The sequence below is a fragment of the Bos grunniens genome, chromosome 23 (assembly GCF_055505025.1).
Source record: "Bos grunniens cultivar Pamir isolate PY7600 chromosome 23, Bosgru_T2T1.0, whole genome shotgun sequence".
In the NCBI taxonomy this organism is placed as follows: domain Eukaryota; kingdom Metazoa; phylum Chordata; class Mammalia; order Artiodactyla; family Bovidae; genus Bos; species Bos grunniens.
In genome coordinates this window covers 16,692,029-16,704,195 of record NC_141187.1, presented here as the reverse complement: position 1 = coordinate 16,704,195, position 12,167 = coordinate 16,692,029, and the positions used below count along the sequence as shown (strand labels likewise).

The 12,167-nt window shown below is 55.7% G+C and overlaps 1 protein-coding gene and 1 long non-coding RNA gene across 7 annotated transcripts in view; one reads left to right on the top strand and one right to left on the bottom strand.

Moving 5' to 3' along the window:
* Nucleotides 1-12,167, bottom strand: part of FOXP4 (forkhead box P4) — a 50,905-nt gene that overhangs the window by 24,012 nt on the left and 14,726 nt on the right. For 4 of the 5 annotated variants that reach the window (XM_086371574.1, XM_086371569.1, XM_086371573.1 and 1 more), the window contains exon 2: nt 9,202-9,436. In XM_086371574.1, the coding sequence (XP_086227700.1) occupies nt 9,202-9,420 (219 nt within the window). In that variant the 5' untranslated portion in view covers nt 9,421-9,436. Of the gene's footprint in view, nt 1-9,201; nt 9,437-10,377; nt 10,484-12,167 lie in introns of those variants that run through there. The other variant, XM_086371570.1, reaches the window with a different exon arrangement.
* Nucleotides 6,465-11,908, top strand: LOC147346779 (uncharacterized). Of its 2 annotated transcripts, XR_015153193.1 has the most exons (3): nt 6,465-6,848; nt 8,015-8,095; nt 10,099-11,908. It is a non-coding gene; the product is annotated as an uncharacterized LOC147346779 (long non-coding RNA). The 2 variants fall into 2 exon arrangements; XR_015153192.1 differs by lacking the exon at nt 10,099-11,908 and having other exon boundaries at nt 8,015-8,433.

The following is a 12,167-nucleotide window of genomic DNA, read 5'->3' as shown; positions in this document are numbered from 1 at the left end:
AGAGGCTGGAGAGCCTACGGGCTGTTCCTCCAGGCACTTCATACGTTCATCCTTTACTCATTCATTCACTTTCATGGCCACTTGCCTCGTTACTGGCTTGGAGAAGATTGAGGGGTGACAGAGAAGATGGGGGAGGCCACAGTGGGCAGCACATGCTCATTTCATGGACTTTGTTTACAGCCCAGCCCCAACACCCGACCCAATGAGGGACCTGGTTCCACCTACAGCTGCCCAGGGGCGGGTGATGGGTGGACAGGGGTTTGGGGCCCAAGCTCCCCTCCACAGATGTCCTGGTCATTTATGCTTAGCGCACTGTGATGCTGCTTCATCCTCACCCCCATCCAGACCCCCAGCCAGGGGTGGTGCTCCAGGAGGAAGGGCGGGCCAGGAGAGGCCCTTTGGCCCAGGAAGTCCTCCCCCAGGGTGGTCACCCATGGGATCAGGTAGGTCTGAGACTTTCTAAAGCCCCATCCGACTCGCAGTCACCACCCTGGCACTACAGGCGTTAAGTCTACCCTGCCTGCCTCAGCTAGGGCCTGATACATCACTGCAGACTGCCCACCTCTGAGACATGTGGGAAATGACACCTCCCACCCAACCTTGACAGATGCAGCCCCCCTTTCTCCGCTGATGACAACCAGGTCCTGGCCTCCTTGAAAACAGAGACATTGTTAAATGGATCAGTGGGTTCCTGCCCCGGCCACCAGCACCTGGCAGACACCCTTGTGAAATGTACTTGAGTCTAGGCTGAACAGGGAAGGCAGGCCCAGGCTGACACAGAGCTCCGGAGCCAGCATGTGAACAGGGCCTGGCAGTTTTCAAAGCACTTCTACATTTAGGTGAAGCTTCCCAACCTCGAGCTAGACAGGGCAGGTGTCACTGGCTTCATTTGACAGACAAGGAAATTGAGGCCCAAGGTCCCATAGCTAGGAAGTGGAGTTCAGACACCGCCGACTGCCCAGCCCCCCTCTACCCCATGGAGGGATCATCGTGATCTCATGCACAGTCTGGTGAGGCCTACAAATGTGCCTTCCCTGAAGTCTCGGGAGCTTGCAGCTGTCTAGACGTGAAGGGGAGGTACAGCTGGATGAAATGGGGGAAAGACCAAAAAGAGAATCTCCCCGGGAGGAAAGTGGGCTCAGTTCCCCCTCCCTGCAGGCCGGAGATACCCAGATACAGCTTTTGGTGGAAAGAGGCAATTAGGGTCCCATCAGGGTTGGAAATTCCCTGGAGGTCCAATGATTAAGACTCTATGTTTCCACTGCAGGGGGGCAAGGGTTTGATTCCGGGACTGGGAACTAAGATCTCACAAGCCACGTGGTACAGCCAGGAAAAAAAAAAAAAAAAATCCCACCAGGGAGAAGGCATGGAGGGCTCAGGAAGCAACAGGAAATTGGGAACCAGTTGGCCTTTTCAAGCTTATTTTCCCTCTCCCTCCACCGCTCAGACTGAAAACCGAATGCCCAGCTCTGTGGTTTGGGAAGTGGGGTCTAGTTTTCCTCTCAAGGAGGCAGCACTGGTCCTTTCAGTTCCTGAACTGAACAGGTCCCTGGTCAAAGGGATCTGGACCTAAATCCTGGCTCCCCCATCTACTGAATGACCTTGGCTAAATCCTGCTCTGAGCCTCAGTTTCTTCCTCTGTAAAATGGGAATAACCCTGTAGTCAGCTCAGAGGTTTGTTGTGAAGAATACACGAGACAGTGTACATGGAGTACTCAGCAGTGTGGCACCCAGCAGGTCCTGGATGGACGTTAACTCCTGTGATGGTGATTCATCTTTCACCTTCCCAGGCAGCTCCTGATCATTTGCCCACTGCCACCAGAAGGACTTGTGAGCCAACCCCTCTTCCATCTACACCCACCCCCACTCCCCCTCAAGCCTAAGAACTCAGTCTCGCTAATGAAGCCGAACTCTCCTCCCCCCACTGCCCATTCAGAAGTCATTAGCAGGATCTCCACAATTAGGAACAAATGGTTTATAACGGATGGCACCCAGGGAGGGCTGCGCGGATGGAGGGGAATGAAGCTAGTGCTTGGAAGGCAACAGGGAGCTGCTAGGAAAAGAAAAACAAGTCCTGGGGCAGAAGGGTCTCTCCTCTACGGGATGAGACCACACCCTCATTTCTGTCTGGGAGAATTCAGGGAAGGACCAGTGACCTCTGTGCGGAGGTCAGGTGCAGGGATGTTTACCAGTTCTTTCTCCAAGCTAAAGGATTCCAGGTCTGTGTTGGGGTCGCAGCCTTGCTGTGTGCGTGTGCATGTGTGTGTGAGGACGTGGTGCTCAGGAAGACAAGCTTGAAGGACTGAACTTTGAGAACAGAGCAGCAGAATCGCACAGATCACAGACCTGGTGAGCCGGAGGGTTAAAGGGTTATCTAGTCTGGTGTTTTCCAAATTGCTGGCCTGGCCATGATCTAATGGTGGGTCATAGAGTATCAATTGAGAAGGTCAAAAAAAAAGGAAAAAATACACACACACATGAAAATATCAGAGTTAATACATAAGCATAAGCATTGTTTCATGAAACTGTGCTGCTGCTCCAAACAAAAGGTATTTCTTACGACAGATTCCAGCAAAAATATCTGCCAAACACTGATGTAGTTCACTTTATCGATAAGGAAATGGAAATTCAGAGATGGGCAGTGAAGTGCCCAGAGTCATACAGCAGCTGAAGCAGAACCTGAATCCCCTGGGCCTGACGTGGGCTCTGAACAGGGAAGAGCGGCCAGGAGGTGGGCAGGCAGGATGGAGGACCCCCAGGAATTAAAACTCTGGTTTAATTCCAATGGTGGCGAAGGGCAGCCAAAATAAACAAAACTGAAACTTTTGTTTGCATCTAACTAATTTTGGCAAAATTGGGATCTCAACTGTCTGGACAGTTTCAACTGAGAGCTGGCTAGATTTAGAGGAAGGGGCCCTAGAAGGGTGTTTAGGGGGCCAGCCCACCCCAAACCTGAAAAGCCCTCCCAGGAAGGTCTATCACCTGATCACCTGTCCCCCTGGAATACGACTTTTGATTCCTTTATCCATGATTCAGGGAGTATTTATGAAGTCCCGCAGGGCACTCACACTGTCCTAGACACTGGGGACACGGTGTGTTTGCTTTAACCGGGCTCACATCCTAATCGAATGAGACAGACGCTACAACACAGTGAAGCGAGCTGTGAGATGGTGGCCATGTCGTGCAGGACGGCGGGATGGTTACTTAGGTTGTACGGCCAGGGAGGATCCCTCCTAGGACACACTGAGGATGAGGGTGCTACTCTTTCAGGGGAGGTATATACGACTGGAAGGAGCTGGTGCAAGAGTCCAGAAGCAGGCGTAAGGCTGGAGCGTTATGAACCAAAAAGGCCAGTGTGGCCAAGCTTCTGAGGAAGTCTCAGGAATGAGCAGCAGCCAGATCACAGGGATGCTGGGTTTTTTATTGCATTCTATATTCGAGGAAAAATTGCTGGAGAATTTTATGAAAGAACGGATATAATCTCTGAGAGCAGATATCTAACCCACTGCTAGTAAACAGTAGGTACCTAATAAGTACTTGTTGACTGGTACAGGAAACCTCTGTCTATTCCTTGAAATACAAGTCCTCTGGGACCAGAGTGTGGAGGGAAAGAGGACAGGGAGAGGGTTCAGAGGTCAGGGGTCCCAGCCATCAAGGGTGCTGACCTGGGGGGATCCAGGCTCTCCACCAGCCAGGCTTTGTCCTCCAGCAAAGAGACATAAAAATGAAATTACGCAGAGAAGGAGGGGCATGGAGGATGGGGGAGAGGAGACCATAAAACCCCCGAAGTGATTCTACACCTTTTTCCCTCGGAAAAAAAAAAAGCTTTTTGGGGAAGGCTGTAAATTTTTTTTACACCAACCTCGTAAAAATGACATCGGCACATTCTCAAATTAGAACCATTAAAATGAAAACCAGCAACACACAGATACAGGCAGGCCCACGTGGGTGGGAGACACACAGCCCAGTTTCAGGACCCCATCCCCAACAAGTGTGTTGAGAATGCGACCCCTCCAAGGAAGACAATTAACAAAAGAACCCACCAGGGCCCAGAAGGGCAAGGCCCTCCCTAGAAGCCGGCCCTCCCCTCCATTCTTGCCCCAGCGGCATGGGTGCAGCCTCTCGGGGCCAAAACCAGCTCCCCAGGAAGGTCCAGCAGTGGGATCTGGAAGAAACTGAAGCACTGTGGGCTGAGGGTGGCAGGGTGGCGGCGCTTCCCCTCCCAGACATGTCCCAGTAACTGGAGTTCTCTGGAAGCGGGTCTGCTCCCAGGTCTGGGTTCAGGGCTGCCGTGAACCCAGCCACTGCCCTCACGCTAGCTACCCCGCAGGGGCTCTAAGAGCGGGGTTTGGAGTGGGGGCTGTGCGGGGCATATGGTTCCCTCCCCACCGACTCCCACTGGGGCTCCCGCAGGAGAACACCTAGCTGACCCACTGAGAGGGGGTCCCGGGATATGCCCACCTGGCTTCAGTCCTTCACCCTTAGAAGAGGAAACACTCACCTTCTTCCCCCTCAATTCTCCCCACTGTTCCCAAACTTGTAATCAGTAAGGACAAGAACTCCGGTGTAAAAGGGAGATGAAAGAGGCCGGGGGGTGGGAAGAGGGGGTCTCAGAATTCCACAGCAGAAGGGAAGCCTGGGGGTACAGTGAGCAGGCTCCTTCCTAGTCCCGAGGAAGCAGGGGCCTGGGGACACTCCTCCTCTACCTTTCTCTCCCCTCTTAGGGAAACTTCCTTTCCTGTTGGACTAGGAGGCAGACACGCAAAACAGGGGGGCCTTTGGCTTAGTCACCCAGGAGGGGTATGAGAAGGGGAATTTGGCCCTCTCAGGACCCTGCCCGTCACCTTACTACCTGACCCCACCTCCCACTTGCCCCCTGTTCCCAGGCAGGAGGGACACAGGGAGTTTCTAACACTCCCTGCAGCTGTCGGCAAGTCTGGGACCTCCCCCGCGTGAACTTTCTAAGTCTCCCCTCTGAGGAGTGTGGGCCCTGACTCTCCCTTCAGGGCCCCCAGCACCTCCTGGGAAAGGACTCATTCTACAGAAAGAGAAAGGGAGTCTGGAGGGTGTGGGACCGGAGATGAAAGAATGGGATCTGGGGCGGGAGCGAAGACTTGAAGAAATGGGCCCCAGACCTGCAGACGAAAGGCAACTGCTGTCAGCACGTGTGAGGTGTCTGTGCTAATGCACCTCCGAAGACTCCCCCTTTTCCACCCCATCCCCCCAGGAGCTGGGGCCACGAGAGCCAGATGGGGGAGGGAAAGGAAAATCTCTTCCATTCTTCCTTCCCCCAACTCCCTGACACTGCCCACCCCCCGTCTCTATGGAGGGGGCTGAGGTAAAAGCCCATTAATGTGCAGAGCCCCCAACCATTCTGAATCTCCTCACAGGATGTGAACAGGGTGGGATTTGGCCCCGGTTGCCACAGCAACTGCAGTGGGAGTTCCCAGACGCTAGGCAACCCTCCTGTGACCCTTGCTGACCTGTCACCCCCGCAACCAGAGGACAATAGGAGTGGCGGCTCTGGAGGCCCCGGACGCCTTTCAGCCCAGCCGCTCTGCCCGCTGCCCGTCCCCCCCGCCCGCCGCCTGCCTGGCCCAGTCCTCCTGGCCCCAAGTCCAGCGAGCATCCAGCCTGGCCCCCGAAACCTCCCCAGGCCCTCCACCTCACTTCCCTAGAGCTGCCACACACTTCTCCCAGCCCTGGTTGTGCCCCCATTGGAGAGCCCAAAGGATATTTGTGGAGACCCCAGGGAAAGCCCTACACACCAGGAACGTGTTCATACAGGTGAAGTCAGATTAGGAGAAAATGCAAGGGTAACCTTCAAAGAAAAAATGCCATCCTAGAGGGGAAATATGGGCCAAAGGAGACTTTGGCTTGGTGAAGGAAGGCAGGGGTTGATGGGCAGCTGGCACGCCTGTTGGGTTCAAGGCATCTCTAACAGGATCACTAACCCCAGCAGGCCAGCAGGGTGCTGGGTGCAAAACGAGCTTCCATGCATGTTTGCTGAGTGAATGTGCGCTCCAAGGTTCACCGTCCTCCCCCTGCCTTCTTCTCAGGGGAGATTCACCAGGAGACTGGAGACCAGGTGAAAGCCCCAAGGACAGAGTGGAGGCAGTGGGGCTCTGTCACTCACCGAAAAGGGGCTGGGAGGAGGGAGCAGGAAGCTGGGGCCTTGGCTGCTGGACCGAGGCAGGGCAGCCAGACCAGACGGGGACCCTCTCTCCAGTCAGACAGGGCCGGGCAGCCCAGCCCTGCCCCCCCACCCCCACCCCCTGGCCGCCTCTGTTTAAACAAGCTCTCGGCCTGCTGTTGCATGGAAACCGGCGCCGGCTCTTGTTCCAGAGTGACGTGGCTGCCCTCTTCAGCACTGTTTGTTTCGGCCTAAAGTCCTGTCACCAGCCTGACTTCTGACTCGCCCTGTTTATCTCTCTCTCTCCTTTGTCAACTCATTACTCCCAAAGGCCAAGACTGCATTTCCAGGGCTTGTTTATCCAGAGCAGAGGGGCAGGGACCAACCGACAGATGGACAGACGGACAGAGGAAGAGGAGCCACGGGGGCACAAGGAGGACGGACCAGGGCGCCACCCGCAGACCCACTCACGGCCTCTGGAGTGGCCACTTAGAGCCGGCGGCCAGCGCTGCTTTTTGTTGGTTTGTTTTAAGAGTGCTTTTAGCCTGAGAGTGGAGAGCTCTCATTCAGTCACCAACAGTGGTTTATTTAGCACCTAGTAGGCGCCAGGCCTTGCTGCCTTGGGGACTGCGAAGTGTGGTAGGAGCTGAGCCCTGCACGAGGAAACACCAGGAGCCGGGAGAACCGAGATCTACCATCCCTGGCACCTGGACAGGTCAGTGCTGCCTCTGGCTGCCCCCTTATCCGTGATGTGGGAATAACAACAACACAAACTTCCCACAAACAACACCACAAAGGTAAGGGGATTAAAGTCCCAAAGCATCAAACAGAGGCACAGAGTTTTTGTTTGTCCTCCAAGGACTTCCTGATTGGGGTTGAGAGGGAGCAGGCACTTGCTGGGCCCAGCCCTCTTCCTCCATTCACTCTCCCAACAAAGAGTCAGAGACATGTGTTGGGGGGGAGGGGGTAACCAAAAATCGTTACCCTGAAGCTCCCCTCGCCAAAGCTTCACTCATATATTGGAGGCAGAAGGATGGCCCACAGAGTGTTTCCTTTTAATTGACAATTTTATAATTTTAATTTTGCAGGGTTCTTTTCATAGTTTGGAGCCAAGAAAACCTTTTTTAAGTCTCAAATATTTTCCTTGGCCCTAGGCACTACGCCCGTAGTGAGCGCAAATGGATAAACCAGCCCTCCCTCCGCCTGCCTCCAAATCTCCACCCCAGTTTATTTGTGAAACAGATATAGGATTTTCCAGGACTTTGGGATATTCACCAAAACAAACAGGGATAACTGGAACGTGGAATATAGATGGTAAAACACAGCCTGAGTGCAACGCAGAACACAGAAACCTGATCAGTACAGACAGTCCCGTCTCTCCCCACCCCACACCTCTCCCCGCTTATCCTGCTCACTGGTGCTCAGTCTTCTCTTCAAATAATTTTTTAAAAGAAACTTTCCCCCTAGCCTTCCCTCCACTTTCACAAATTTTCATAGCTCTGTCTGCCTAGAGGTGCGAGAGAAGTTTTCACCCATACAGAATGGGTGGCCTTGGAGATCTCCGTCCTGGTGTGTTTTGTTATTGTTTTGATAAAGGGTAGGGTTCTGCCCTTTGACCTTCTGTCCCCCATAGATGGTACAGACTCTGTGGGTCTCTTCCCCAGGGAACCTGCTTAGGCAAGCTTGGGAGATGCCAGTGAACTCCCAAGGACCATCTCCCTGGAGAAAGGAGACAGGCCTTTTCTGCTCAAGTTGCCACTGTTTGCAAGAGGAAGGGATTTTTAAAGTCCTCAATTCTGTTCACACCCGTATGGATCAGTCACTGGGGGGAAGGATTTCACGCCCAAATTGCATCTGATCCTAACAGTCCCTGTACTTCAGGTGCCAAGAAGCCAAGGCTCAGGGAAGCCCAGGACTGGCCCAGATGGACTGCCGGGAAGGAGAGCTGGAGACAGAACCTGGGTTTGTTCATTTCCTGCGTCAGTCCTGGCTAACCAGCTCGGGAGTCGGCCTTCGGACAGTGCTGCTTCCAATCTGACCTCTGGCTTCAAGTGTGGTGGGAAAGGGCCCCTTAGGGGCTATGAAGTGGGAGAAGGAGCCTCAGGGCAAACCTGGGGGAGAGCAAGAGATGACGGGGCACACACCTGTGCACACAGGGCAGGGAGGGGCACAGGCAGGGAGGCAGGACCACCCCCCCGGGGTAATGCCACCAGCAGTGATTTGAGAAGCAATGTCAAATAAGAGAAGGAGCATCCCAAGGCCAGGGCTGGCTGGGCCGGTTCTCCTGAACTTGTCAAGCATGATTTTCCCTTTTTCCCGGGTGGGGCTGGGAACTGGGGCCCCTGCTCTGTCATAACCCAACCAGGCTCCCCACCCTAAGGCCTCCTGATCCTCAGAGAGGCTGGTCTTGGACTCCTGAACTCTTCAGTTTAGGGTGGGAATGATGAAGGGGGAAGAGGGAGGAGGATACAGACAGAAGTTTCCAGTCGGGCACTAGACCTGGAGGCCTGCCTCTGCCTGCTGCTCGTGAACTCCTCCCGGGTACGCTGACCCCTGGTGCCTGTGAGTTGACTCACAGCTTGGATCAGGGGCCGGAGGCAGAGGTGCAGGTGGGGAATGCATTACAATACAAACAAAGTAAAGCTACCAATGAGTGCAGAGCCCCCTAGGCCAAAGAGGAGACACCAAGAGCAGGGTCTCCCTCCCCCAACCCTGTTAACTTAGTCAGAGTGCAGGAAGAGCCCAGGTGCCCGCCTGCCCAAGATGCAACCCCCTCGAGCCTGCTGCCCAGCCATCTGTCTGCCCTTGTGGGCATTTCTGAGCCTAAGCCCAGAGATCTCAGGGCCCCCAGCCACACCACCCTTTCTGGAAGGGCTGCTCTCCCCTGGCCTTAGTGATCACTAGGGCCGGGGTGGGGGAGGGGGGGGGCGGCGGCGCGCTGGTGGTCCCTGCTGGTTGGATCTTCTCAAGAATGTTAAGGTCAGGCAGCTAGACTGGGAGCGGAGGTCCCCGGGGAACCGGGATCCGGCATCCCTCCCAGGTGGCTGGGGAGGCGTGCCGGCTCCTACCTGTTGCTGCTGGAAGTGCAGGAGCTCCGCGGGGCTCATCTCGCCGTTGCTGTCTGCGCCCACTGCCGAGTCCCTGCCCGCACCGCCTGTGGCAGGGCCCGCAGCCCCGCCGCCGCTACTGCCGCCGCCGCCGCCATCGGCCTGCCCGGAGAGGCTGCCCACGCCGTTCTGACCAGACGGAGCTGACCTGATTGTCTCCGAGGCGGATTCCACCATCATGTCGCTCTAGCGGGACCTGGAGAAGGAGGAGAGACGTGGGGGGAGGGGCTGAGGCGCGAAGGCCGGACGGCGGGCCTGCAAGGGATGCCCCCAACACCCCCGTCCCCAAACAACACAGCTCCACCGAATCGGGGCGGCTTCTCCCTCTCAACTTCCTGGAGGCCGACCCTGGGACCCCTGCTGGGGCGCAGACCCTCCTAATGTCACCCTCCCCCCAGGCCCAGGTGAGGGCAGCTCCAGCCTGTAGCTGAGGCGCCCCCATTGCCCCATATTTCCTCGAGGGGGCGACGCCCCACCCCTAAACCAGTTCAGGCCTCTCCCTCCAGGCTAGCTTGTAAGGCAGAGCCAGGATGGGCAGGGGTCTGCAAGGACTTAAAAGCAGGTGAGGTATTCACTGGGAGCCACCATATTGCCTCCCCTCAACACCTGTGATGGCCGTTGTGTTTATTTCCCCCCAGACCCGGAGCTCCCCAAGGGCAGGGCCTCCTTTCCTGGCTGCAGCACAGGCAGCTGCCGTCTGCCCAGCTTCCACTACTGGATGCCAGTCCCTCAGCTGGGCCTGGAGCTGCCCCCGGGACGCGGGGCAGCCGGTGGTCCAGCCTCCCTGACCGTCCATTCTAAGGCCCTCAGCCCAGCGCCTTGCCCAAAGCTGATTCTCGGTGTTTACTGTCTCTACAGGCACCCGGACCCCTTCTCACAAGAATCGTGGGAGACCGTTCCTTTCGTCCTGATTTTACAGATGGGAAACCGAGGGTCCAGAGCATCAGAAGATTTACCCAAGGCCGAGCCAAGGCCTGAATCCTGTGTCTTCTTCCCCCATGTCCCCAAACTGCCTCTCAAGCAGTGGCAAAAACATGCTCAGAAGGACAAGAGGGTATGACTGGGATGGTCAAGGCCAGCAAGGAGGGGCCCTGCGGTTCCTTCTGTATCTCATGGAGGGTGCACTAGCTCAGATACCTGTTACACAGACCGAAGCAGATGGGGGGCTTCAGTGGGCAGAGCTGTTCTCAAAGGCTGGGGTCTCCAGCTATTGCCAAAGCCACAGTCCCTGGAGAGGAACATTGATTTCAGCCAACAAGACACAGTTGGTACCCACTACTGATCTCTGACAGGAGTCTTAACCTCCCTAAATCTCAGTTTCTTTGTCTGTAGAAGGAATTTCTCCCAGCCTCAGAGTCCCGTGAGGAGTAAATAAACCAGCACACACAAATCACCTGCAGAATTAAGGTCCAACAAATGATTGGTCCCTTCTTCACCTGCCCTCTATTTGTAAGGGTGAAGGCCCTGGGCTTGGAGAGGTCGAAGACTTGGCCCAGATCACACAGTGATCAAAGGGTGGAAGCCAGTCGGTGATCTTTCCTCCCCTTCTTGATTCCCTTTTGGCCTTTGCAGACCCCACAGACACATGGAGTCCCTGACCCAATACCTGGGTGCGGGTGGGCTTTAATAGACCAACGGCTGGAAGAGACTGACTGCCCTAGTTTCTTCTCCAAAGAGGCAGCCCCCAAATTCTCTTTCACTCTGGAAGAATTCTTTCCCGTCACCCTACTGAGCCCCTTGCTGTTTCTGCCCCACTGTCTCAGAATGGGAAGGACAGTGAGGGTATGGGGGATCTGGGGGGCTAGAGCACTGCTGAGGGCCCCTGGAGAGGCCACCAGTCCACGTGTGGCACATCACACCTGCTCTTGTGCGGCCCCCTGGGTGACCCTGCGCTGCTGGAGTGTCCCTTTTTCTCTGCGTGTTCCCAAGGGCTTTTTACAACCCACCCCCCCCCCCAACCCAGCTGCGGCTCCCAATCCTGGGTTCCGAGAGGAGTTGGGCCGGGGGCAAGGGCAAGGTTGGGGGTGACGGTTTGGAAGAGATTGAGCACTCCGTCTCAGGCCTTAATGGCCGTGTCAGCCCGGGGGCCAGTGGCTGCCAAATGATGGATGGCATGGACACCATCCTCCACCCACCAGAGCACAGGGCTCCAGCCCCCTCCCCACAACCACCCACTTCAATTCCCCCCAGCAGCCTACAGAGCACCTTCCTGCACTCAGGCCTGGGCACCCCCGCTGCTACCCAAGGGGGAGGGGGAGACAGCAGGGCCGCTCTGCTCTCCCTCGGCCTGACCCTGGCCCTCATTCCAAGTCTAGCTGCCCTGAGATCTGAGAACTCCTGGGCCCCTGGGGACAAAGACCAGAGCCTCAGGGGTATGTGTGTGTGTGCACAGGAGAAAGGAGAGAGAATCCAGCAGTTTCTTCCTTGGGGTAAGACAGAGTGCCCCCCTTCCCACACTCACACACACCATAAAGTTGATCAGACAGCAAGTTTGGAGAAAAGGAGAAAAAAGGAAGGAGGATGCAAACAGAAGTGTCCTTTTCTTTTCTACTGAGGGGGGGATATAGAGCGACACCCAGTGAACAACATAATTGCTGCAATGTGGTGTATAATAATAGCTATTCAAGCGCCGATCATTCATATTAAACAGGGTGAAGCAAGCCTCTCATTTGCATGCTTGAGATTATATGCATTTGAAAAGTCATTTCCGCAGGGTGTATGAATGGCATTAATTCCCACGTGGCACTCTGCTCTGCCCCCTCCCCCAGGCTCCTGCCCGCCCACCATCAGGAACCCAAATCTGCAGGTGGGTGCTCCCAGGAATCTCCACACCCTCACCTCTGCCCTGAGACACCTGCCCTCCCGAGGGGAAGCACATGGGCAGAGGGTAGCCTCATGCCTGTCTCTCTGCTGGATGATGTAACAGC